Genomic DNA, 27,669 nt, shown 5'->3' on the forward strand with positions numbered 1-27,669 from the left:
CAAGTGAAGACTGATATGTTCCCCCTAAATTGGCAAGTTGGGAGCTACTTTTAGTCTTGATTTGTGAATATTGACGATGGTATTTAGTCCTAGACCTGTTCATGCTCTCCTCCAATTTGGCATTTCCTGACTGTATTGCACTGCTGTGCAAGGGAATTTTTAGTTCAAGTAAACAAGTAAACTTGTACTGGCCTCTAACTTCTCCAGCATAGTTTGACCTCAGAGTAACGTATTGTTTAATCTTGGCTGTGCTTTCAGGGACTACCCTGCCTTCCTCCTCTGCTTCACCTCTGTCTCTGCTGATTCACTCTGGCTAACGCTGAATTGCTTTGAACCAATCAGACGGTAGCTTCCAGTGGGCTCCTGTGGGTTTCTGCTGCAGCAGGGCAGTTTGAAGACTATTCAAACTTCAGCAAAGCTTTTTCTTGCGGGCTGCACTAATACGCTCCTTTTTACCTCTACACTGTCATATCTAATCAGTAAAATGAGTTTTGTTGGTGTAGTTCTGGAACTGTTCTCTCTCAGGAGGGAAGGTTTCACTTTGGCTGTTGATACTAATCTACACACAAACTACCCAGATTTACAGCCTGTTTAAAAAGCGGCTTGTACTGATTAAAGGCAGGGGTCGAACTTGATTTAACCCGACCTCTGTCATTACTGACCTTTAACCCTTTACCTGTGAGTCCTGAAAACAAGAGTCAACAGCTTTTATAATGCTTCTTTGTGTCTTCCTCCACTTAAGATTTCCTCCCAAGATGGAGCCTGTGGCGCTTTGAAACTTCTGGAAGATGTAAGACCTCATTACACTACTGCAATGTTCACTGGGCATCAGTTAGAAGTAGTTTCCTTGGCTTTGAAAGTGTTACAGTATTGGATGGAGTTTTACTTAAGCGTGACTGCTGCAGTTTTGATCGGTGGGTAAATGATCACTCTTCTTCAAGTCCACATAAATATATTTTATAATCAAAATTTTAAGGGCAAACATTAAGCCACAACATTCTGTAATAGAGGATATAACCTCATAGAAAACCAAGGTGAACACTGCACTAAATTTAACTTTTCATTTTCTCACATCGGAGCTGTGTACAATATAAAAGATGATGTAACTTCACTCATTGATTGGCATTCAGTGTTAGCAATCTGACTGCTGCCATGGAGCTAGACGCTACAACATACAGATGAAAGACTGGAGTCTTAAATTATTAATTAAGGGTATCTAGCTTGGTTAATTTTGTAACATATTGTAAGTATTGGTTTTAAAACAACAAATTTTGACATGAGGCTATGAGGCTTGACTCCTGTCCAGGCAGCCTTAAATGGAACTGTAGTTTCTGCTAATTCCACATTGGCTCAGTATTTCCGCTCTGGAGGATTGCCCCTTGGCCTAAATACAATTGTGACATGGGGTCAGAGAAAATGACCTTCTGCCTGTCATTTGACAGAATGTATGAGAAATGATCCTCAACTTACACTGTGTATATATGTTGATCCATGGATCACCCCGTGCTTAGTGAGGCCCTCAATTTGAGGTTATCAAGCCTCAAACCGGGTGTTTTGATTGTCCCCACATTAGCTTTTTAAAACCAGTTTGACTGAAGGGCACTGCGTGTGACTTGTCAGTCATTGTGTAGGCCTTCTCTGAAGCATCCCCCCTTTTAATTTTGATGGGGAATATAATTACTGAATAAAACGAGTCTTATTTTATTAAGAACTAAAATTGGTGATTGAGATCATAAACTCATCAAAGGTCATGGGTCAGAGGAAGCGATGTGCACTTCTCTCATAGACTTCTAAACCATCAGAAACTGTATCTCTTGCCCTCTGCTGGCCACGAGAAAGTATGCAGGTTTGAGTCACTAATGCAGTGGTTTCACTTTTTAGATTCAGAAAGGTTATCCATATTTGTAATCTATTATCCTGGTATTACTCCAAAGCTGAAGACAACTTTTAAAATATAGATGATTCTCACGTAAATTCATAACAAGAGCTAAACATGTGATTTAGACTAAACTTGCCACATGTTTTCTCTTCAGCAAGTAAAAAAATTTAAAGGTCCACCGCATTTAGCCCAGAAAAGAACATCTGGTGCCTGGTGGGTGTTTCTAATTTCTATGGACATTTGTTCACCGTTGACATGGGAGGTGACAACACTGTTGGGGTTTTTTCTGTTGTTGTTGGTCTTTTTTGTTTGTATGTTTGTTTGTTTTTTAACTCGGATTCACATAACTGTGCATTTGCCTCAGCTTTTTCTCTTTGTCCAGCTGGTGGAGTTTTGTTTCTCATTGTAACTGATGGCCTCACAGTGATCCCTGGTGTGTAACTAATAGAGATGGACCGATCCGATATTACGTATCGGTATTGGTCCGATACTGACGTAAATTACTGGATCGGATATTGGAGAGAAATAAAAAATGTAATCCGATCCATTAAATATCAAAAAAGCACCTCACAAAACTTGCGACATGGCATAACTCAGCTCATAACCGTAGCACGTCGGAGCAGTGTGCTCACGTGATAGAGCGGCTGTGTGTATTTGTAGCCTTGCTACCAATCCGGCATTTCATCTCCGAGGAAGTGATCCCAGAGAGAAGTAAAGCAAGTGTGTGAGTTTATCTCTGAATGTTTGTAAAGCATTCCCACATTAAGCTTAACAAGCGATATATGGAGCGACTGCCTCTCTCACTCTCCTGCTGCTACTTCAATGGTGAAACTGATCAATGATCAGCTGATCGGCTTTTCTGTCGCGAGTCCGTCTCTCTTGTTTGTTTTTGGCCCACTTTGCACCAGAAAGAGGAAACCAGCGGCTGAACAACAGCAGCACGTTTAAGCTTGATAAGCTGTTGTTAGAATTTATTTAATATTACTTTCTACACCTGGATCTTTTTCTACGTCGCTGACGGCTGGTAACTGTGCAGGGGCGGATCTAGCAAAGTTTAGCCAGGGGGGGCGATAGGGCATGAACAGGGAGAAGGGGGCACAAAGACCTACTTTTCTTTCTTATTCTCATTTAAAATGTCTAGCTTTTAATAAATAATTATTTGAATCTTACACCCAAAGTTTTAATCTGATGTAAAATGTATAGAAGTCCGTTACTGTATATAGTAACTATTAAGTCTAATATACCCTAGTAAGCTATAGTAGAGGAGACCGGGGATAGTTGTAACATTTTTGACATTTCTGTCTGTAACTTGGAGGTCTTTTAAGGTAGTGGATTCAAAATGTAATGCAAAGTATTTACATGTCTCTGCTATTAAATAGTGCAGCTATTTTCTCTGCAGCACAATTACCCATTGCATGGTATGGTCTCAAACACGAAGAGTGAAATGTTACAATTAACCCCATAGTCTGGGTTAGTTGTAACATATCCTGGGGTGAAATGTAACACAATGAAATAAGGGTACTAACAAAACATTAACGTGTAATCTTTGTTTATTCAACACATGAATGCACTTAGAGCCATTTATGTAGCTGTGTGTGTGTGTGTGACAGAATGCAGAAATCTAGCTTTTGAACATATTCCAGCCCCCCAAAAAACACAAATTATGGAATTTTCTGCAACTGAATATTTCATTAACTTTGGTTGGTCTTCCTTGGGTTTGGCCTCATTGGCTCAGTGGGCATTATAACCTACAACTCTTGCACCAATTTTGAACATAACAATGAAGCTGAACAAATGTAGTTGTTCACCAGCATCGCAATTCCATTACTTTTTATCATGGCTTACCTTGGTGTGGTTTGCAAAGTGCTTCAGAAAGATGAGGAAATCTGTTTCTTGCACCCATCCTGATTTATTTCCACTACCAGTACTTCCTACTGGTCCATCTCTGACACAGTGGTCTGCATAATGTATGTGTGGGGAACACAAACAGTGGAGGAATTGTGTTGCCAATGGCATTAACCGCATATACAAATGCGACCAGTGAACCTCTCTCTGCTGATGTCGTTGCCCCAACTTGTTTAATATAAGTTAAAGTAATAGTGTGGTAAGTTGTAACAATAATGCAGATGTTACAACTAACCCAGACTGTTGCTGTTACAACTGACCCAGACTCCTATAGCCATGAACTAGCTAACATTACAGCCAACGGCTAAAACATTAGCACTAAAGACCTACACAGAATATATCCCCATAGACATACAAATAACATAATTTAAGTTTGATGAGTTTAACTGCAAAGCAGATAATGCTATTAGAAATTGAAATAAAGTAGAAAAACTTACTTTTTGGCATACAAATTACTTTTTTCATGTTAAATTGTCTGTGTTTGACAAAATGTGCTGATTTTTCACATGTGATAGCAGAACTGAATTGGGCATGCACAGGATGAGTCACATCATTTGAAACTTAGCCCTGATTGGAGAAATTGAAAGTGTTACAACTGACCCACGTTACAACTATCCCCGGTCTCCCCTACTTTTTCCTTTGGGAAGGTACCATCTGTGCAGTCTGCAACTCTGTTGAAGAAAGATGTTGAATCTATTTAATTATTCTTGAAAAATAATTTATTTCTGGGCTTTTTTTTCACACTGCATCAAATTGATTACGTCGATTAAGCATCATGAGGTGGGGGGTGGTTCCTTATTTTTTTTGCAGGGAGTTTTAGAACCCTATTAGTTAGGGTGCTTACTCTTTAAAATACCAGAATAGGGAGGATGGAGTAGGTTTAAGTTTATTAGATTGATCAGTGTTGCTGAACTATGAAATATTTTGGGTGCAGTGTATTTTTTGCATACAGGTATAACAGAATAGCTTTAGTGTTTTGTTTTGTTTTTTGTTTTGTTTTTTAACTTGAGTATAAACTTATACAAAAAGCACCAAGATATTAAAATAACAGTTTTATTGATTAAAAAAACATTATATCGGATTCATATCGGTATCAGCCGATATCCAAATTTATGATATCGGTATCGGACATAAAAAAGTGGTATCGCGCCCTAGTAACAATTAATGGATGCAAATCTATCTATCTCCGTACACACATATTTTTAGTTCAATTCACTTGCCAAGAAACAAACAAAACACAGGGTTAAAGGTGAACCTGACCGTTTTTCCTCTATAGTTTAAACAATAATGTTGTCCTGTAAAATGTCCATGCAGTTCTCTTAAGTGTTGAAATAGCATCCATATCTGGCTATTACAGAGGAGATGCGATTTTTATCTCATTTGGCTGTACTTGTGACTTAGTTGCTGATGTATTAATGCATGTTGCTTTGACATGCCAGTAAGTGCCAGCTCTTGAGGGTAACAAGTAAATGTGATTATTACAGTGTAGCGATAATGAATACCTGGACCCCATGCACGTTCGTGAACTAAACACTGCTGTTTGATATGGAGAAGTACATTGAAACTCCTCGATGCAGAGGCCTCACCTCTACAATGCCACATTCACCAGTCAGGCGCAACATAACTGGAGCTGACATCAAGCCAAGTGGCTTCCGCAGGGCAGGAGGAGGAGCAAAAGCTTGACCAGATTCTTGACTTGCTGAGTGGTGTCCAAAGTTGGTCTCGCATTAGGAGGTGGTGTTGGAGAGGAACTGTGAGTGTTGTTGGTCTGCGCTGCCTACGCTGAAGTGGCCAGGTCGCATTGGAAGGAGGGATTTGGGCATAAAGAAGAGCTACTGAGGCATAAATTAAACTCTTCTCTCTGTGTTTCCTCAGGTACTGGAAGAGGTCTCTTGCTACCCAGAGAAGCACGAAGCTAAGGAACTCAGACGGATAGTAACCCAGCCACATTTCATGGTGAGTGGGGAAAAAAATCCCACAGACACACATTAAGAGGTTCTCATGTCCATTTCTTACAGAAATGTGCACAAGGCCCTTTAACGAAGCATTTAGAGTCCAGATATAACAAATCAGAATCTCTCTAAATGTTGTAAATAGCACTTTTACATGGTCTTATTGTTGTCTGCACAGATTAGATAGGACTAAAAAGAAAACATGCACAAGAAAGATGGAGTGCGTCGCATTGGTATTGGTTTATTTAAGTGTTTAAAGATCAAGTCATCTAACATGAACTGTGTGGAAATGGAAGGGTGTTTCAAGTGTCTGCGAATGTGATATATATACATAAATACATCTGATTTTCATCACTGATCAGTGTTGCTCAATATCACGTGGACAGACCGACAGAGAGAGGAGACGTAAAAAGAAAAAAGACAAATCGGTATCAAAATGAAGTGATAGGGAGAGCAAAGTTGAGGAAAAAGATCAGTAATCAAGACAAATGGAAGGAGAGGGTCCTGGCTGTGAAGTGAGAGAGGAGGGCGGGCGTAGACGGAGGTTAGTAAGGCGTGTTTGATGCGATGTGCTGTGTCGGGTCAGAGGCCTGGCTCCTTCATGGTGCTACAAGAGCGTAAACTGACGTGTTCCACATTCCAACAAGTTCAAGTGAGAACTGAATACAGACGATGCCCACGGAGCCATGCCAGGATTTTGACTCGTCTAGCTCTGATGTACACACATGAGAGTAGACTTGACTTTCTTTGTAGGTTATTTTTAACAAAGTAAACCTGTTACTTTGAGGTGTAGGGTTTCAGAATTAGTGTTCAGATGGTATTTGAGGTATAGAAAAACATTAGCAAAGTGTAGCTAAAGTTTAGCAATCCTCCCCACATGGCTGCTGCCCCTTTTCAGGGAATATTTTTGAAACTGAAATGGTATTACCTTGGCCTCCAGCAACAGTGTGATAACTCTTAAAGTTGTTTTTGACCAGGAAATGTCCTTCAACACATACATTAAACTAATATGTTTTGAAATGGCACTTTCATTGCTATGTAGATGATACCCAGCTTTATTTATCTATCAAGGCAGATCATTTAAATAAACTAGTTCAAATACAGACATGTCTTAAAGAAGTAAAGACCTGGATGATCTCTAATTTCCTGATTCAATATTTAGATAAAACGGAGATTACTGTACTTGGGCCTAAAAATCTTGTTGTCTAACCAGATGCTTGCATAGATTACCTTGGCCTCCAGTAACACTGTGAGAAATCTTGGAGTCGTTTCGACCAGGATATGTCCTTTAATGCACACATTGAACAAATATGTGAACTGCCTTCATGTTTTTGCCAATATCTCAAAAATAAGAAACATCCTGTATCAGAGACATCATCAGAGCAGAAAAACTACTTTGTGCATTTTTAGCTTCTCAGATTATTATCAGGTCTCCCTTAAAGCTTCCTGAATTTAAAATTCTCACATACAAAATCTTGAACAATTGTATCACAAAGTTTAAAAGGTTTAAGACTTTTTGATAAAGCGTAGAGTTAGAGCTGGATCAGGTGATCCTAAAGCATTCCTCAGTTATGCTGTAGCAATAGGCCTAGGCTGCTGGGGCCTTCCCATGATGCACCGATCACCTTTTAATGTCTAAATAAAGAACAGGATCTGTGTAAGCTCACGTCATCTTGTTTGTCATTTGAGTGGCAGTGATGCTGACATGGCAGAATCCCCACAAACCCCACAGTCCAGGACATTATTTATGAACTTTGCACTGAATACCGCATTATTTATTCTTTTTCTTTTTTTCTTCTTTTTTTCGACATGGGGATCAGTTTAAACAGCTTAAAGCACTGTCCATTAACTATCTCAGTCTAAAATTTTCTCGTTTTAACCCTTTAAAACCGGTCGGAGCGGGCACGCTCCGTTGTGCATATCTATTTTTAAATCTCTGTAGAACTGCAACCACGTAAGCTAGCGCAATGATTTTTTTTTTTTTTTTTTGCATATGAAACCGCAGGCGTTGTACTTCTTATGCATTCAGTTTGTCCTAAGTCACGGTTTCCTTCCACATATAGCTTTGCAAAAATTGCGTAAAAAGCATTTGCAGCAACAAAAGCATAATAATCCAGAAACGCGCATTGCCGATCCGATCAGCTGTTTGTAACACTTCCTGTGTCGGAATAGACGTCAGCACGAACTAGCGCATGTCTGCCATTACCTGCCCGAAACCAGAAGTGACGTCATTTTTGCGGAAAATGTAGTTTTTTACCTTCAGGGCCTGATAAGCCTATACTGGTGTTTTTAAAAGTCATGTTTGAATTTATGCTTTTCTGTGTCGTTTCTGGGATGCTTAGAACTCAAATTGCACTGCTGGAAATTCTTTGCCAATTTGCATTTAATATTTATTTTCGTTTTTTCTGCAGTATATAAAAATTGGTGTATCTCAAAAATAAAATTATGAAGACACTCAAAATAAATTTCCTGTTGTTGTAAACTCATTTGTGCAACTTTTTTGTATTTACAATTTTGAGGCATAAGCCTCTTAAATTTCTCTAACTAGAAATATATGTAACAAAACAAAAACGATTTAAAAAAATTTTATAGTTTTTTTTTTTTTTTTTTTTTTTGCATGTTTTTGCAATTTATATAGTTACTATGCACTAAATGCATACATATTATTAAAATTTGGGCTATAACAGTTGTACTGATGTAAAGCAACTTGAAATGCTCCCAAAAATGGCACTACAGCATGTAAAAATATAAAGATAAGCTCTGGCGGACTTAGTTCTATGGTAGGTCTTAAAGGGTTAAAGCACACAGCATGAAAGGATCAGTTGAGCACTTAACCCTGTTTTCATTAGGGTGCACAAACACACACACACACACACACGTACTTGCACCTACAGACACACACAGTTTTCCTGCAAGTTGTGCAACATGAAGTGTCTTCTGCGTGTGATGTATTTTGACACTGGAGTTAGAGAGGCTGCCGCTGCCTTTGTGTCTCTCCCTCTCTGATGTGCTCTCCCTCCTCGGGTGCGTGCGCTTGTGTGTGTTGTTTGCGTGACGCTGAAAGAAGACAGTCACAGGTTTCCCCCCTTTGTTGGGCTTTGATTGCTGTCTTCTGAAGTTCAGATGGGTTTGTTAAAGTGCCACTCAAGGGAAGGGCCTCTGCGTCTGTCAGACAAGTGGAGTCTAACACTCTGTGGGTGTGAGGGAGCAGCAGGCTCGTCTTGTGGAGATGCAGAGCTCAGACAGATGCAGGGGCTACGGACTAAAGGCACCTGTGCAAAAGGAGAAATATCTTTGTAATGTGTGGCAGAGCAGAGAGTCAGACAAAGTCAAGAAGCAAATCCCTTCCTGCTCTTCAGAGCTTGAATAAAATATTGTCCATGTTATTTTTAGTGAGATCATGTCTTGAGGGAGTTCAAGAACACTGAAGGCTTTGTCTTCTGTGAATTTACCATAAAAAGAGTGTGGATTGCAAATTTTTAAGCTGAATGACGTTATTTGTACTGTTGGAGTCATACAGATTTCACCAATTCTTTGTATATGCCAACTCATAAAGCAGTGCCCAACAATCACTTGTTTTCATAAATGGTTTCTGGTGAGAGCAACTAGCTAGCTAAAGAGTATTTCTTCACCAGATAAGACAGTGGTACTCATATTCAGTCCTAATTCGTCTGCTGCCACAGGAAAGGGGGAAACTCTTCCTCAACATCCTGTGGCCTTGCCTGTACCTCATCTCAGCCTCCCTTTTACTTTGGAAGAATCGCAGATATTCATGTCAGTGATGCCACCAGAAGCCGACAGTAAAGTTCCATAACTGGTGCACTCTTGTTCACACAAAATGTGCCTTTACCAAGAAGAGTGAAGTCCTTTATGGAGTGTGTGTGTTTACAGGCATTGCTGCAGGCCCATGACGTAGTGGCCCACGAGGTTTACAGTGACGAGGCTCTGCGGGTGACACCTCCACCCACCTCACCCTTCCTGAACGGAGACTCCCCCGAGAGTGCCAACGGAGACATGGACCTGGAGAACGTCACCAGAGTCCGTCTGGTCCAGTTTCAGAAGAACACAGATGAGCCAATGGTACGCCCTTTGGGATTTTGAACAATGCTGAGTTGAAATGAATGAAATGAAAGTGAGGATGCTTTCAGAGACATGCCTATTATTATTTATACTTTGTTTTAGCATTTAAAGGTAACTTGCCACAGTTCCTCTCTGGTTTTAGTCTTCTGTCTCTTCATGTCAGCTCACACTAACTGTATAATGCTGATGTTGGGACTCTTTGGGGGCCATGCCGTCTGTTGGAGGCTTGTTCTACTTGTGGCTGAAGAGAGTTCTTCATGATTAATCGAGATGCATCATAATTCACGGTTAATGATCTAAAGAGTACGGTGTTGTATTCACTGTACTGATATTTGATCTGGGATGACATTGGGACTTTTTACATGGTATCAGTAACCATTTTCAAATTTATGCGTTTGCAGGGTATCACATTGAAGATGAACGAATCAAACCACTGCATCGTCGCAAGGATAATGCACGGGGGGATGATCCACAGACAGGGTACTCTATTCCATCTTCTGACTGACGTCAATAAGCGACATTATATAAATCTTGCCCACAAGACTTTGACTCATTTGTTAAAATATTCTGCCTATTTTTTGTATACAATACTCTAATTTCGTATTTCAAGTCCTCAATAAATATTTTTACTGTTGTTACCTGAAATCTTTAAAGAGCTTTTTAAATTAACGGTGAGTAAAAGAAACTCCTCCTCGATTGTTACAAAGGATGCCACACTGTAGTCGCTGAAGAATCAAACTAGACCGGAGGACCTCTGCTATGGCTGCATCTCGGATGCCTCTGCAATTAGAAAATATTTTACGTTTGTCTTTCTGCTTGTTTCTCTTTTCCTTTTTCCTACGTTCAGGAACATTGCATGTTGGAGATGAGATCAGGGAAATCAACGGCATCAGTGTGGCCAACCAGACTGTAGAGCAGCTGCAGAAGATGCTGGTGAGTTTTGCTTTTGTGTTTGTTTGGGAGAGGGGTTGTTTTTGGAGTCACAACTGACTATATTTGGACAAGAGGGTCTTGACAGGTGTAGTTAGCATGAACTGTACCGAAGCAATTTACAGAAGAGAATTAAATGAAATTCTCAAATGTTTATACACCAGAGAAAACCTTTTTTTCCACTATCTCTGCATATGAGAGAAAATCTCACAAGCTGACGTGAAGATGAGACAAAACTCACTATATTTCTGTGTCTGTTTCTGTGTGTTTGCAGCGAGAGATGCGCGGCAGCATCACTTTCAAAATAGTACCAAGCTACCGGACGCAGGGCTCATCCTGTGAGGTAACAACACCTCTTCCTCCTCCTCACTACTTTTTTTGAGCTCTTGATCTAGTTACTAACTGCTTGCCTGGTTACTGAAATCAAATCACAAATCAAATCACTTTTTATTGTCACATCACATGTGCAGGTACATTGGTACAGCACATGTGATGTGAAATTCTTGAGTGTGTATGTGTGTGTGTAACCTGAGTAGGTTGTGTGTACGGGGTGTGCTGTGTGTGTGTTTTGCTGGGGCTGGGCCAGATAATCAGCACACCAATTTCACAACCAAGATACCGGAACTCCCTCTTCCCTTCTCCGCTCCGGAAACAAGCTACACCTCTCTGTGTATCCCATCCTGCTCCTGCATATAGAACAACCACTACACCTACACACACACGCCGTACAGACGTGGATGATAGTAACCTCTCGCGTCATGCTTCAACTTAGGCCAAGCTCCAGCTCATGTGGCGCATGAGATGTTTCAGGATGTTGCTGATGTTTAGATGCTGAATTGTTATACAACTGAAGTTGCCTCAAGCATCTCTTGAACAGCTAAAACTCCATCTTCCTTCATCTATCTCACTACATGAGAGCCGAGTTTACAGGAGAGGATGTAAAGTCCAACACAGGATATTGGGTACTGCAAAATACAATACCAGTATACTAAAACTGAATGGAAGCCAGTAAAACTCTTTGTCGTGTGCTATGGGATGCCAACGAGGGCTAACTCAGATATAATTTGCCATAGATTAGGGGTGTCAATCATGCGGTCCAGGTGCCAGAATCAGACCAGCAAAGACTCCAGGTCTGACTGACTGGTTGACTTTTTTTGCACAGTTTTTTTTTTGCTTGTAAGTTTCACAGCTTTTCTTGCTGAAAAGGAACTCCCCTGAAAAAATCCATGTTATACACGTAACTAAGTAACAGATTTAATAACAAAAAAATCCTGTTGTTTTGCGATCTGTTATTGAAACGTCTGGTTTTTCAAAATTTTTCAAATTTTTTTTTTTTTAAATTAGACGATGAAATCATTCTGAGATAAATGTAAAGCAAGTGTGCAGTATTACATTTTCAGAGTGGCAAACAACTTAAGGGTTTTTTTTGTTTGTTTTTGTTATATTATCTTTGTAGCTTTTGAAGCAAGTAGAACAAAGAGCTTTCCAGTGTACAGGAAGTAAAGTCCAAAAACAATATAAGTAGAAACCAGCAGTTCAGACAACTACAATACCAGCATACTAAAACTGACAGAAAGCTGGGGCACCAATACTTTGGACCAGCTAAGAAAAGCTAGACCAGCAGAGCTGTGAGGGACAAAAGGAAGTTATACATACATTGTGGTATCCAGCCATCTAAGACCGTACATGTAATTAGTTAGATCATTTTAGAACACACTGAAACCAGTGCAGAGGTCTAAAACTAGAACAGCATGGTTAATGTGGTTGTTTTTAACAGAAACGAAAAAAAAGGGAGACTTTATTTTGAAAAGTCGTGCACGCAAACCACAGCCCTGCTTTGATTTAGGTCATTTTTAGCTGAGAACAGAGAGACTAACTGAGACATTACAGACTGTTAGCTCACTTTAATCATTATTTCTGCTTATAATTTAGCTTTCTCTGAACAGAGCCTTCATATTTCTCTCCATTTCCAGTTGATTTTCACAGTAAAACCTATAACATTGTTGTATTGCTGTCACATTTGATAAGAAGTCATTAAGTGTTCCATTAAAAGAGAAATGTGATGGCGATTTCAACTCTTTTGGTCCTCCAGCACACGCTGTTCTGAACACTGACACAGTCAGGACTTTTGAGCTCTGACAGCTTCAGTTAATGATGACTTCATGCTGATCAGACTGGCATCTCGTGTCAGTCTAGCGCCTCTATGTGGTTATTTAAGGCTGTGCATGCTAGAGTTCTGCTGGTGCTGCTGTCTCCCATGTCTTGTTGACGCATTTCATTACGTCAACTCTGTGGTGGGTCTCTATTGTGTTCTACAAATACACCCTCCATCTCCTACAGTCAACCCCAGAAGTGTGTGAATGTGTGCGCTTGTGTGTGTTTGTGCGCCGGCTGTGCACTGCTGACCTGTGTGTCTTATTTCAGAATGAGTCCCCCACCACCTCCAGGCAGTCCCCTGCCAATGGCCACTCCAGCATTAACAGTTCTATCTTGGTAAGGACCCCCACCCCAACCATAGAAAAACAAAAAATCCCACGATCAGACTACCACCCAGCCATTTCCTCCTCCTTTTTTTTTTTTCTTTTTTTCTGTCACGCTGTTGTGTCATGGTATTTCTACATGTCCGTGTTGTTACATTCAGTTGCTGCGTGCGTTTCTCATGAGTTGTTTTCATTTCATTTTGCGTTAAATCGTGTCACAGTAGTGGTAGCAGTAGGATTAGATGTAGACGGGTGATGCCGTAGGCCTCAACTCACTCCCGTGTCATTCTCCCTGTTCATCTGTTTGAGCCAAAGGCCCCCCGTGTCCGATATCTCAGTTCACAAATTGGTGTGCCTCACAAAGCCTGCTCCGTTGCTGTGCCTCATTGCTGACAAAAACACACCGAGGCTCCAGTGGTCACCATGGTGCGAGGAGATGTGCTCCTACTCTGCTATTCTACTAAACCCAATCAGGTTCCACAGTTTCCCCTGCCAAGGCTCCAGACAGACATGTGGTGGTGCTGATGCTGCAGCTGCTTCGCTTGCTCTGTGCTTGCTTGGTTGCTCCACAGCCAGATCTGCTTTAACAGATGAGAATGACTTTTTTTTTTTCTTTTTTTTTTTAACATCTAGATTGCATGTAAAAGTTCTCAGTGTGTGTGTGTGTGTGTGGACAGGTATCAACATCTTCATGGGGACTAAAAATTGGTAGTTTACTATACTTGTGGGGACCAAAATCCCCGTCCCCATGCGTTTGAAGGTATTTTTCAGTCTCTCTGTGTGTGTGTGTGTGTGTGTGTGTGTGTGTGTGTGTGTGTGTGTGTGTGTGTGTGTGTGTGTGTGTGTGTGTGTGTGTGTGTGTTGTAGTATATTTCTTAACCTTTTCTTTCTGTCATCAATGGGTCACTTTCACAGGACCTGCCATCTACCATCCAGCCCAAGGGTCGACAGGTAACTAACAATCACTCACTAGCTCCTTACAAATGCTTGCATCACACTCCTTTACACAAAAGTGTGTGTCTGAGTTTCTCCCAAACTCCCTTCTGCTTCATAAAACTCATCAGTGTGATTTGGTTGCATGTAAGTCAGGCTGTTTTTATCTGTCCCAAACTACTGATGGACAAGGATTTTGTGTGATTACAAAGCCTGAAATATTTTATTTTTGTGTGTCGGTGAGCTCCTCCTGCTCATACTGGGTGACAATTTTTTTTCATTAAATAAATACACTGCTCACTAAAATTAAAGGAACGCTTTGAAAACACATGAGATCTCCAAGGGAAAGCCCAGAATGTCCTCAATTTAGTACATCAGGACTCAGTAGGATAGCTCAAATAAGTCAAAAGATATAGACCAAAAACAAATGTCCATTACAGAGGACATTAATGAATAGGCTGGTTTTCAGGAAGATATAGCTCCAAATTACAACAGCAGGTGCCTCAAGGCACTTTAAATTGAGTTTTATAAGGTAAAGACCCTACAATAATACAGAGAAACCCCCCAGCTGTCAGACAACACGCTATGAGCAAGCAGGAGGACACTACATCATTTGATGGAAATGAAAATTATCAATCTACAGAGGGCTGAATTCAAAGACACCCTGAAAGTCAATTTCAGTCAAGTCAATTTCCTTGCAGCAAATCAAAATGGTACTCGGTGGTTTGTCAGACACGTTTGTATGTGTGCCTGATGATATTGGAGCATGCTCCTAAATGAGAGCCTGGATAGTGTCCTGGTGTCTCCTCCCATATCTGGACCAGTGCCCTGCTGGAGGTCATGTTGTAGCTCTGGCAGTGCTCATCCTGTGGCAGTGCTCATCCTGTTCCTCCTTACACAAAGGAGCAGACACTGGTCCTGCTGATGGGTTAAGGACCTTCTACTGTCCTGTCCAGTTCTCCTAGACTAGCTATCTGTCTCCTGGAATCTCGTCCATGTGATTGAGATGGTGCACTCCAGTTTCTGTAGAAATGGGTAGCAGCAGGTTGTGGTGGCTGAAGGTGACATCAGGATGCTGTTGTAGAAATTGCTGCTTTTCACTTCATGACTGCAGTTTAAGTAGCTCATTGTGCTGTCATCTCTTACAGAGAAGTTTCACTGAAAACTGTGTTTAAAAAAAGAAAGAAAATCTAATAATTGAGCATACGTGACTATGTACTGTATCTAAACTCTCCTAAGAATGAGAATCTCTGCTACTGTCTGGCCTGTGTGCAGACCTACCGGTTACAGAAGTCTGCTAGCAGGTCCGTCTCTAAAGGCCACTTTATGAAATGTGCAGCACGGTATTCCCAAATGGCGCAGAAGGAAATTGGTGCAGCAGCCAGAAAATCCCTCTCATCGTTTCATAGTTGGACCTTTTCTGTTCCCGTTTCAGTACTCGTTTCGTACTCATCCAATTTTATTTATACAGCACCATATCACAACAACAGTCATATAAAAGTACCCAACAATTAGATGACCACCTTGGCAACGGTAGGAAGAGCGGCCATCTGCTGACCATCATATATATATCTATCTATATATATATATAGATAGATAGATAGATATATGAGATATATGAGATATAATTTCACCAAGTAGTTAAGTGCAGTTTCTTTTTTTGTCTGAAGTATCAGAACTTATGAATAACTGCAGTGCCCTTCCCATCCTTAAGAGTAGCTGCCTCTAATTTGGATCCAGCTGGATTCTTATCCCATGTCAGGGTTTTACTAGAAGAGCATTTATGAAAAGCTGTGACCGCTGCTGTCCTCAGCACTTCACAAACCTCTTAACAATCTCTGTGGTAACAATGGCACAGGCATTGTTGAGCCTTAAAGAGCACAAGGATTCCCCTTAACCACTGGTTCCCAGTCACATTAATTCATGCAGTAACATCTCATGCGATGGTTATATCGCTGTGAGTACAGACACTATGAGTGTCATCTATGAAAAGCCAACTAAAACACTGTCCTTCCTAATGGTCTCCTTTAACCCTCATCTAGTCACAGTGTTATGTGTGTGTGCGCCTTCCTGACACATTATTAATCCCCTCTGAGGTAATCCAACATTATTTATCCAGAACCATGACTGTCACACGATTTTGCAGTTTTTCCTCAGTTGCTTTGGCACATTTAACCCTTGTGTGGTGTTCGTATTTTTGTTACTCAGCCAGTGTTCATGGGTCTGGTGGACCCGCTAGAGTTTTGGCTTTCCAAATTAACACTATCAAACAATTTTATGTTAAATTACTCAACAGATGTTTACTTCATCCCAATTACAAGACATATGAACAGCAAACATGATTAATTTTTTTCCCTTTCCCTTTGTTAGATCACATTTATGAATGAATGTGCTTCTCGGGTTTTTTTTGTTGTTGTTTTTTTTATAAAATGTTATAAAAAAATAAATCAGTTATAATCAAGTGGAGTGAGTGGAAAGACACAACACATTTACACGTGAAGCAATATGTTTCACAACTAAATGGGATCAGCTGCTCATCAATGGTGACATTAGGCCCAGGGTTGTAAAACAGGGGGAGGTGGTGCACATACTTATCCCACACTGCCCTGATGGCAGCTAACTTGTCTCTCTGCCGTCGAGCTGGTCTGTCGTCTCGGTTATCAAAAAGGAATAATCCTGGAAATTTTGTGGAAGTTTTCCAGAGACATTGATGCACGGAAAGGTTCTTGCCGGTTTCTGCATCCCACAGGGATTCTGTGGATTCCCCTTTGGACCTGAAAACTCCAGCAAGGATAAGAACCCCAAAGTAGGCCTTTGGGGTTCTTAGATGAATTTGGTCCATCTCATTCCACCTCTCTCCAAAAACACACCTTCCTTCTAGATTACTGCAATGCAGAAAAAATTTCTGGATGGAATCTGGGATGAAAAGCTCAAATGAAGACTTGATGTCCTGCACATGAGTAACTTCAGCCGTGTTGGCCCTGGCTTATCACAGTAACAGCTCTGCAGGGTGGCTCATTTCTTGGGCAAGAAGACCATTCAATGTCACCAGTTACTGACATCCATATTTCTTCACTTGCTGTCTGGTGGGCTTGTTCTGGTCCTGGAGCTGGCTGCAGATGGGGTACTCGTCTTCGTTTTGTTACTAAATGGTGCTCAACCTCATCCTCTTCTTCAAAGTCATGGTCAGACTCTGAATTTTCAGAAATGTGAAATATTCTGAAACCTCTTTGTCAACATCATCATCCGAAGCCCCTCTCTCTTCCAAAATCAATTGGATGGCCCTCGCAGTAGATAATCTTTTGCCATCTTGATCAGTTGTCATAAAGAACCACACTGGCAAAGTCTTATTTATAGTATTATGCCCCTAATTTGCAGGTGGGACAGGGTATGAGAAAATAAAATTTGGATCCCTCAAGAAAGAGGGTAAAATGTGTGGGAATGTAAGAGCAGACGGTGTTGATAGTTGAATTTTCAACAATGTTGCAACTTTGTGCGGAGCAGGAGGGGAAGAAAACACTATCAGCAGCACCAGAAAGGAGGAAGACAGAGTGTAGGAACACAGGACCTACACTTTCAACACTTTTACTAGACCTGGGTCCAGTGGACCCGAACACCTTGTATGTAATGTAAATGCGTGGGGGGAGGTACAGCATTCGGTCATTGAAAATTAGTTCGGATTTATGTTCTTCACAGAAAATAAGCCAAAGCCAATGAATTTCAGGTTGAAAAAATAATTCATTGTTTAATTTTTCTCTTGAGGAAAAACTGAAAACGGGTCTCACGGACCCGAACACCATACAAGGGTTTAAAAAAAAAAAAAAAAAAAAATGTAGCTCATCCGGTCAAAGGGCCGATGACCTCATGCCATGACGAGTTGTCCATGGCATGAGCGATTGAACCCTCCAAGGTTCAATCAGTGTTCCTCGTATGGCACTGATTTTAGATTTTAACTTGTGCACAATGATAATATAATGGATCTTCACCCAAACTGTGCTCAGGGCCAAGGATAACGGACTGCCCCTGTGAATCACAGTGATACCATTTAAATACTGATCATACACTGAGCACTCACATTTGCTTGGATTGTGTTTGGGGGGGATATGTACTCTTGTGTACCTGCTTATATTCTGTTGTCTTACTCTTACTGTACTGCCTGACATCCTTAGTCCTATTCCAAGGACAGACTCTTGTCCATAAAATACTTTATCTGAGCTGGCTGCTCTAATTGTATAAAACGCTATATGTCGGTTTCATTCAAGTCTTAAAAATATATTTTCCAGTACTCATTCTCATCCAATTTTATTTATACAGCACCATATTGCAACAACAGTCATATAAAAGTACCCAACAATTAGATGACCACCTTGGCAACAGTAGGAAGAGCGGCCATCTGCTGACCATCAACCATCAGGGGAGGGAGACGGGGAAAAAGACACTGTGGAAGAGAGCCAGAGATTAATACTACTGCCAATAATAAAAACAATAGTAATAATAAACTGCTGTTTTAAGTTTAATCAGTGTGTATTTGCCACACCGTTCATATTTGTGGTTTTACTTTGGCACGTTATGCTATTAGAGAAAAGCTGCCATAGAAGTAAAAGGTATTGGAGAAGATAAAGTCAGATTAGCAATGAATGCAGTACAGAGGAAGTCGTATTTACAAAGTCGGAATGATGATCAGTCTGCCATGGTGCAGATTCATCATGACTGTCATATGTAGGCTCAGCGGAGCACGTGATGCTTTGCACAATGAACTCATGTAGCATACTTGGAATAGTAAAACTGTTCATGACAGAATATTATCTATTTTTCTGATGCATATAAAACCAAAATTAGTGTAAATTGTGGGGAGTTGTTCTCAGTAGTTTGACTAAATGTTCTGGAATAGCTTCATCTATCATTCAAGAACCGATCCAAAGCAACTGACAAAAACTTCAATGCTGTGATAGAAACTCAAAGAAAAGTGGCATATAAAGGACACACCAGCAGGGGGCAGTGGAGACCACAACATACGATGCTGTATTGCAAGCTCAGCAGCCTTAGAGCTGCAGAGCTTAAAGGCCACTGAACTGCCTAATAATTTGCCACATTAATGAGAAGTAAATGTCTAAACTCTGCTATTAACCCACAAGCTTCCTCCCTGCCACCGGCCTCGGCCGCCATACTGCTGTTTTAGACGTTACCTAGCCGTTTTTGCTGCATGATGTATGTGATGCTTTCAAATCCTAGATTGTATCCAGACCTCCAATCAAGGACAAAATGTCAGTGAAGGTAAGAGACAGATTTCCTCTGCCCCCCCAACTCCCCCAGAAATTAAAAAGAAAAAACACCTGTCAAACACTGCCTCCTCACTTTCCTCACACACTGTGGAAAAATATCAGCTGTGTGCATAGAAAAGTTTTAAAGCAGGATAACGACTTGTAGTTTGATCTAATGGACACATAAACAATGCCTGTGTTGTAATTACCAGAGAGTTGAGAGCCTCATTAATAGCCCAGCAGTGTCTGGGTTCATCTCACTACAGGAAGTCCTCTCAACAGTACACCCCACCCCGTGATCCCATGCCCCCTGAGAATCCACTGCTCATTACTCTAGGCCTAGTTGTCATGATATGCAAAACAAAGCACATCATCTAGACACATTTACCCCCCCCCCCCCCCCCCGTCTGCGTCTCTCCCACCACGTCATTCAGCTTACATACTACCCGTCTAACATCTGTGCTTTTCACCGCAGATCTACGTGAGGGCCCAGTTTGAATATGACCCCTCCAAGGATGAGCTCATCCCCTGCAAGGAGGCCGGCATTCGCTTCCGTGTGGGCGACATCATCCAGATCATATCCAAGGATGATCACAATTGGTGGCAGGGCAAGCTGGAGAACACTAAAAATGGCACAGCCGGCCTCATCCCGTCACCAGAACTACAGGAGTGGTGAGAAGAGCTACGCAGTCTCTGATAGCATGATGGCAGGAAGATAAAAGTTCCCACTAAAAATTTAAAAAGAAAAAAATCCAGGACCAATACAGTAACTGTAAAGATGGAGATGTCACCCTGGTTTGTGAATTACTGTTTTTGAACTCTTTCGGAAGTCCACTTCTCCCTGCTTTATTGTGCACTCTAAACGGGATCATACTCTACAAAGTGGTGTATTGAAAATAACTTGTAACTAGCTACAGTGATCATCTACGCTTTGAGAAAGTTTTCACTAAGCTATTAGGAAAAAAATGCAGACATCTTAAAAACGCAGTCTATAAACCAATATTTCACAATATAAAAAGTAATTACCAGTTCCTCCAGCCCGATCTGTTTTTACTCCAGATTTCAGATTTCCGCTGCCCGTCTCTCTGCTTAGTTGTATTATCTGCACTTTGTTCTAGTTCTGTACCAGTTTGTCAGAGACTCTTTCCCCCCAACTTTGTGTTGCATCAAAACACAAGGAATTAAAAAAACAAGTTGGAGTTGTGTGTTTTCAAATAGCAGTTGGTAAAATGCTGGGAAGAGCCCCTGATTATTCTGATGGCAACATGGCTTTATTGTCTCTTTACAGCTAGAATGCTTCTGTCCAGCTTTAATTGTAAACTAAGTTCAGTTGTCTGTCTGTGTGGTAGGCGGGTGGCGTGTATAGCCATGGAGAAGACGAAGCAGGAGCAGCAGGCCAGCTGTACCTGGTTTGGCAAGAAGAAGAAGCAGTACAAAGACAAGTATTTGGCAAAGCACAACGCAGGTACGCAATGTACAATCACTCACATATCTGTATTCATTTATATGCATGTGCACACAAAGCAACAAGCTGCAGACTGTTTGCATGCATGCATCTGCTTTTTTTTTCCCCACCCTGTGTGTGCACACACTTTTCTCTCAGATTGTTTGTGCCGGGGAAACTTGTATGTAACAAGATCTTGTAATATTCATCTCAAGTAGCAGAGCCAGGAATGACAGGAAAAGCTGCCAGAGCAGCAGAAATCTTATATGAGCACAGAGGCAGTTGAGGGAGATGTGGGCAGCTTGTGGATACAGACTCTAGCAGATCTCTGCATTATTAGCCATATTTTTAAATGGCATTAGAGGATGTGCATGGGCATCTTTAGTACGCGTGTAATAAAGAGGTCCTGAAAGAGCATTATTAGCGGGGGAAATAATATCAGTTTAGACGGCATTTCCAGCCTTTTAATGATTGCAGTATCATTTTCTGCTCTGCAAATATATTATTTACCAACCACAAATTAACTGAGTCATAAGCTGTCTCTTCAGTGTGGCTGCCATCCTGCTGGGAAAAGTAGTCCTTATTCTGCTTTGCTGTGTCGAACAGAATACACAGTGTAGCAGCACATGAATCAGTTCTTCACACACTGCAGGCTCTGGTTAGCGTGATCCCCAGCTCACAGCAGAAGGACTACAGTCACCAGCTGCAGTCCGAGATGATGGAGCTGGAATGAGTCCAACCACAGGACACAATCCTCTGTCCTGAAGAAAGGAATAATGTCAACGACCACTACAATCAGGACTTCTGTAGCATGAAAGACACTGAGTGGCTAAACTTGCCTTTACGTAGCTTTAGTGTGTGACGTCAACAAGCAGCAAAAAAGAAACATCAAAAAGCATTTGCACAGTAAAAGATGAGAATAAATCCAATTTTAATTAAAAATAATAAGTCATATTTGTTCTAATCATGTGATCAGTCATGATCAGGTTGTTAGAGGTGAACAGGATCTGTTTGCTACACAGTGGAATTGTTTATTCTTGTCCTTTGATTTCAGAATGATCCGTTTAAAAAATATATTAAGTGATTTTAATATCGTGGCTATGAAGTAGTTACATAAGTTATTAGGGTGAAACAAGGGGGGCGTTTACAGTGTGGTGCACTGTGGCCTTCTCTGTCACTTCTGATCTCAAGTTTGTAGCTCAGGTAACTAGAACTTCACATCCCCCCCGTACAAACACGTGCATGTAGCCTCAGCTGTGATTGATTACATGTGGGAACTTGGTAGTCTATATTGAGAACCAGTCAGTGTCTACATGTCCATGTTGAGCTGAACAGAAGTCTAAAGAAGCTGCATGCTTATTATGATTTGTGTACTGCTCCTCTGGTTTTCTATGAACCACAGACTGAGCCCAGAGAGAGTCGAGTAGTAGTGTACTGAGTAATGAGGAAAATGTACTGCTAATTCATTCTTTATTGTATGTCACATCTGTGCAAACAGTTTGTCTCAAAGGATTATGGGATAAGATAAGTCATGCTGATAATGTAACCGAGGGTGCTATAGGGTGTGTGTGTGTGCGCACATACGTGTGTACAGTACAGTGTGTGTGCATCTGAAAATCCACTCTTGTGAGCATGTCTATAAATCCGTGCACTCGAACACCCTGAGTGACCAATATGAAGGACGGAGACACAGTATTTTCTGTCAGTGCCAATCAGAGCTCTTCTTGTGCTGTTGTCATTCCTTTGCTTCAAATTTGGCATTGAAAAGATCCTACCTTGCTTGCTTTTAGGCAGTAATGGGGACTAAAGTCATTTTGTGAAAGAAATGTGTTCTAAAGTTGACCTGAAGCTGCAAATTAACAGAGTAAAGATCTGTTTTTCCCCTGTGAACAGTCTGTTTTTCAGGCATTTCTGTGCACAAAATGAGGACTTTGTTCCCATTCGCTTCCATTCAAATGGAATGTTTGGATGTTTTCTTTGAATGGACAGTATGAACAAAAACCGTCCAAGGTCCTTACAGGCACATGGACTTGTGAAGCCGTCCTGTGAAAGAAATTGTCTGAACAGTCCAAAGCATGTAACACACTAGTGAATGCATGGGACCCACAGTTATCTGCATGCCATCATTTAGTGATTAATTCAAAATAATCAAAACAGCGAGTCCGCTGTAACTCCATCCAACATTTTACTGATAACAGGTTCAACAGTGTGTAACCGTTTGGTCAGAACCACTACAGTCAAAAACAATTATTATTTTCATCCTCTGTCATTTGTTTTTGGTGGACTGCCCCACCTTACATACACATGCATAAAGCAAGCAGCAGCAAAACCCCCTGCAAACAACACACCATAGATATGTTGCTTAAATCACATACAGCATGACAATAAAAGCTTGGGGGGGTAGGTGGGGGTGGGGGGTTGCAGTAATAGTAGGCAAGCCAAAGCAGCCTAAATGGTGTATCCAAAATAATTAACCAGTTAGATCAGCTGATCTCTTGGGATCAGGGATGAGCTTCGCTCGGTTTCATGTTAGAGACCATGAGACTAAAGTGTCAGTCAGATGCGTTTCCGGTTATTTCCCAGGAATTGTTTTCCTTGTGAGGGAGCTATTCTCATGACAATCACTTCATCACATTTACAAAGACGGTCCGCATGGACTGACTTCAAGCTCTGCTAGTTTAGTCCATTGGATCACAAACTTTTTCCTGCTATGCTCCATTTCAGAAGCTGAAAAAACGCCACGTCCCTCAAATAGGTTGAATTTTAAGAAAAATAAAACTATGTGTGATGACACCACGAAGCTTAGTTTCTTACATATTTCTCCCTCCCTCACCATTTACACTCCATCAATGAGCCTGGCTTTATCACTGCCTAATCTAGAATCATTTTCACAGACAGTAGAGTAGAAGGCCCACATTCAACTATTACATTAAGTTAACATAAATGTTAGCAGAAGATATTCCTTGTTGTTAGTCCTGTGCTGTGTATCTCAATGAGATGGACATGCAGAGGTAGAAACTGCAATGGCACAGCTTTGACAATCAAACAGAAACATCAGACTGTTGATGGTTGAGCGAGAATTAACCTGACGCTGTATCCCCAATCAAACAGTCAGGCCAACGTTTCACAGGCAGAGCAACAGGTGCACAAAACATTAGCTTCACTGCCAACATCCAAAGACGCACTGAAATGCGGAGAAGCGTTCGTAACTGTCCCTTATAAATTCATATATCCTGAAATAATGAGCAACTCCTGAATTCCTGGAACTAGTAGCAATCACGTTATCATCAGCAACACATTTTTAAACATCTAGATATGGTAATCACTGCAGGTCCTGGAAAACACCCGATTGCACAATTCTGTGTGACTGCTTTATTATTATTTTATATAAATCGTCATCAATCATCATTTATAGCTGGAAAACGGGGTGACAGATTCCTGGGAAGTACCCACTGCTACCCCTCGGACAGCTGGAGGCAGATGCAGGATGCCTCCATAGTTGGATGCAGCCGGGCTCTGCTGCGCTGCTTGTGGTTGTTGGTGACCATCACCACCAACCACCCCCAACCCACACGTCACCAGTTAGTGTGAATAAACTCTCTAACAGCAACAACAACAGTATTCTGTCTGCATCCATCTCCGCTCGGCACTGTGTGCTGCTGCACAGCTGCCCAGATGTTGTATCTTGCTGTTTTGCGTTCTGTAATTCTGCTGTTGTAACCATGTTATGACCCCTGCTGTTCATCTCTCTCGCTTTCTCCTACTGAACGGCCTCTCTGCATGTAAGTAACAACCAGTGACAGCAACCAACTCCTCCTCTTTTCTCTCGCTCTCTTCTTCTTCTCTGATTAACTGTGTAGATTAGATCAGCTGTCACTGCCAGCGTTTCACTTTTGTTTCTGTTGACAAAAACAACAGAAGGCTGAGGCAAAACTGAAACCGTGTAGCTTACTCTGTGTGTTTTTAGACACTGCGTGCTGTGATGGTGACCCTAACCTGTCTTCTCATTCACGTTTGGTGTAGTGTGTTCATCTACGGGTCCACTAATGTAACCAGTCTTTTAATAACCTTTTCAGTCCAATATAATGTCGCTGTCACAGTCACCGTCAGTCTGTCAGTCTGAGCAGCAGCTGCTGACTTGTGGGTGTTATATTTCGCTTGTCAGCAGGCTGAGATGTTGGCTGCACAGAGGCTCATGTTTCAGAGGCAGAGAGCACGTAGCACAGTGAGCCGCTCAGCTTTAACACGCGATACGCTCTGCAGCCCAGACATTCTGCAATTTCCTTTATTTAGTCTACTTTCTATCTGAAAGTAAGCATAACAGGTGTCCTTTAAACCTCCACCAACATCGAGTAAAAAGTAGAACTGAAAGCTCCGGTTCAGGTTGAACAGGTTTTTTGAAATATCCCAGTTTTCCTGTGTAGCTGCTGACTGAATGAGCAGCAGAATAAATGAGAAGCTGGCCTGCATTTAAAAAACCATCATGGAGAGATCAAAGCTTCTTTTAGAGATTCATTTGCATTTCAGCTTGACAATTATTATTCGAGCTGGGCAGTGGATCTGTCTCTCTGAACCCAACTCTAGTTATTCCCACCCACTGTTTCCTCATCAGGCCTTTTTTCACTGAGATTTTTAATCTGCTTTGGTTTGTCTTCACCTCGTAGTTAGCGGATGTGTTAGATATTCTCTAGCCTCCTTGCTTCCCTTACACTCTAGTTTTCTAGCTGTTTTTATCCCACACAGTTCTCTGCACATCCTCCTAATCTGCATCTGTCTCTGGCGTCTCTCGTCTCCAGTGTTTGACCAACTAGACCTTGTCACATATGAGGAGGTTGTGAAGCTTCCTGCCTTCAAGAGGAAAACGCTAGTTTTGTTAGGTGAGTAACACCAAGTGCAGCAGCAGGACACTAGAACAGCTGCCGTGGCCTCGCTGACCGTCTGTGTTTGTCTTTGTCAGGCGCTCATGGAGTGGGCAGGAGACATATTAAGAACACACTTATAACCAAACTCCCTGACAGATTCGCCTACCCCATCCCACGTAAGACGCACAATCGACAGTCTTTACGAGCGCTGCTGTGCATGTAGGGAGGTGTAATTCTCTCACTTCCTGTGTCTGATCCTGTGTGCTCACAGACACAACCAGACCTCCAAAGAAGGATGAGGAGAACGGCAAGAACTACTACTTCGTTTCCCATGACCAGATGATGCAGGACATCAGCAACAATGAGTACCTGGAGTATGGCAGCCACGAGGATGCCATGTACGGGACGCGCCTGGAAACCATTCGCAAGATCCACCAGCAGGGGCTCATCGCCATACTGGACGTTGAACCTCAGGTGCGTGCTTATGTGAGGGCACCAAGTCTTCATGCATGGAGTACGTAAGGACACTGAACCCTAACATGTGTTTTCATCAGGCCTTAAAGGTCCTGCGGACGGCCGAGTTTGCCCCGTACGTCGTGTTCATCGCTGCACCAACCATCACACCAGGCATTAATGAGGTAGGAAAATGACTGACGCACTCAGCACAAGGCTGGTGATGTTCTCCATCTCTCCTGATGTTCATTAAACAACCAAACCTGACTCTACTGTACTTTGAAATGAGCATAACAAATCAACTTCAAAGACAAACTGCATATTTTATTTTTAGACTGCAGGAGACTAGCTTTGCTTAATTTATATTTCCAAATAATCATTATACATGTCTTATATTTTTATACTGTTGAAAAAAATTAAAGGAACACTTTGTAATGGGACTCTCAGTATCGGGGGGGGAGACTGGCTAATGTGTCCATAACTAAAAGATGCCATATGGAGGGCTGAAAGTCAAGGTGAAAAAATAATCCGGCAGGTTAGTTCATTTAGCTGAATTTCATTGCACCAACTCTAGATGTTACTGAGTGGTTTGCCACACATGTTTGTATGCATGTCTGATGACGCTGCACATGCTTCTAATGAGTGATGGATGGTGTCCTGGGGGCTTTCCTCCCAGACCTGGACCAGGGCATCACTGAGCTCCTGGTCTGGATAGATATGGCCCAAAAAGTCTGAGTTACAACCTGGTAGCTTCAGATGGACCAAAACATTATGTCCCAGAGTTTATATTGGATTTAGGTCAGGCAAGTGTGGGGGCCAGTCAATGGCATCAGTACCTTCATCCTCCAGGAACTACCTGCATCATCTTGTTGCATTAGGCTGGGCATCATCACCGTACGGCCTTAGGAAGTCTGTTTCTGATTGTTTAGCCAGAGCATTGCCCTGCTGAGGGTTATGTTGTAGCTCTGGAAGTGCTCATCCTGTTCCTCCCTGTACAGAGGAGCAGATAGTGGTCCTGCTGAAGGCCCTGTTCAGCTCTCCTGGAGTTAACTGCCTGTCTCCTTGAATCTCCTCCATGTTCTTGAAACCGTGCCTTGAGATGCAGCAAGCCTTCTGTCACTGACACATATTGATGTGCCATCCTGGAGGATTTGGATTACCTGTGTAATGTGTCTGTAGGGTCCAGGTGACCTCCACCGTACAGGTGGAGGACACCTGATACCTGGACCCTACCTGGACCCCTACCCTACCACCTGGATACCATTCCTGTTTTGGGATTGTCTCATTCTTGCCCCTATACTGTATCTGTTGTTAAGACCAAGCAGCTGAAACTGATAACAACCCGCTCTGCTAGTTAACTCACCAGGTCAATATCCAACAAGTTTGACTGACCTGATGCTGCACTCTGATTAAAAAGTGTTCCTGTAATTTTTTGACGTGTGTGTGTGTGTGTGCGTGCGTGCGTGCGTGCGTGTGTGTGTGTTAAAGGA

At 41.7% G+C, this 27,669-nt stretch overlaps 1 protein-coding gene across 12 annotated transcripts in view; it reads left to right on the plus strand.

Moving 5' to 3' along the window:
• caska (calcium/calmodulin-dependent serine protein kinase a) overlaps positions 1-27,669 on the plus strand; it is a 176,034-nt gene that overhangs the window by 145,657 nt on the left and 2,708 nt on the right. For 2 of the 12 annotated variants that reach the window (XM_080902390.1, XM_080902394.1), the window contains 15 exons: positions 743-790; positions 5,660-5,740; positions 9,628-9,816; positions 10,218-10,296; positions 10,664-10,749; positions 11,021-11,089; positions 13,171-13,239; positions 14,142-14,177; positions 19,392-19,433; positions 19,896-20,092; positions 20,770-20,885; positions 25,661-25,741; positions 25,822-25,902; positions 25,998-26,200; positions 26,281-26,364. In XM_080902390.1, coding sequence (XP_080758516.1) covers positions 743-790; positions 5,660-5,740; positions 9,628-9,816; positions 10,218-10,296; positions 10,664-10,749; positions 11,021-11,089; positions 13,171-13,239; positions 14,142-14,177; positions 19,392-19,433; positions 19,896-20,092; positions 20,770-20,885; positions 25,661-25,741; positions 25,822-25,902; positions 25,998-26,200; positions 26,281-26,364 — 1,461 coding nt within the window. The remainder of the gene's footprint in view (positions 1-742; positions 791-5,659; positions 5,741-9,627; positions 9,817-10,217; positions 10,297-10,663; positions 10,750-11,020; positions 11,090-13,170; positions 13,240-14,141; positions 14,178-19,391; positions 19,434-19,895; positions 20,093-20,769; positions 20,886-25,660; positions 25,742-25,821; positions 25,903-25,997; positions 26,201-26,280; positions 26,365-27,669) is intronic. The other 10 variants (XM_080902395.1, XM_080902397.1, XM_080902396.1 and 7 more) reach the window with 6 other exon arrangements.

Source organism: Rhamphochromis sp. 'chilingali' (genome assembly GCF_963969265.1).
Source record: "Rhamphochromis sp. 'chilingali' genome assembly, chromosome: 14".
Classification (NCBI taxonomy): domain Eukaryota; kingdom Metazoa; phylum Chordata; class Actinopteri; order Cichliformes; family Cichlidae; genus Rhamphochromis; species Rhamphochromis sp. 'chilingali'.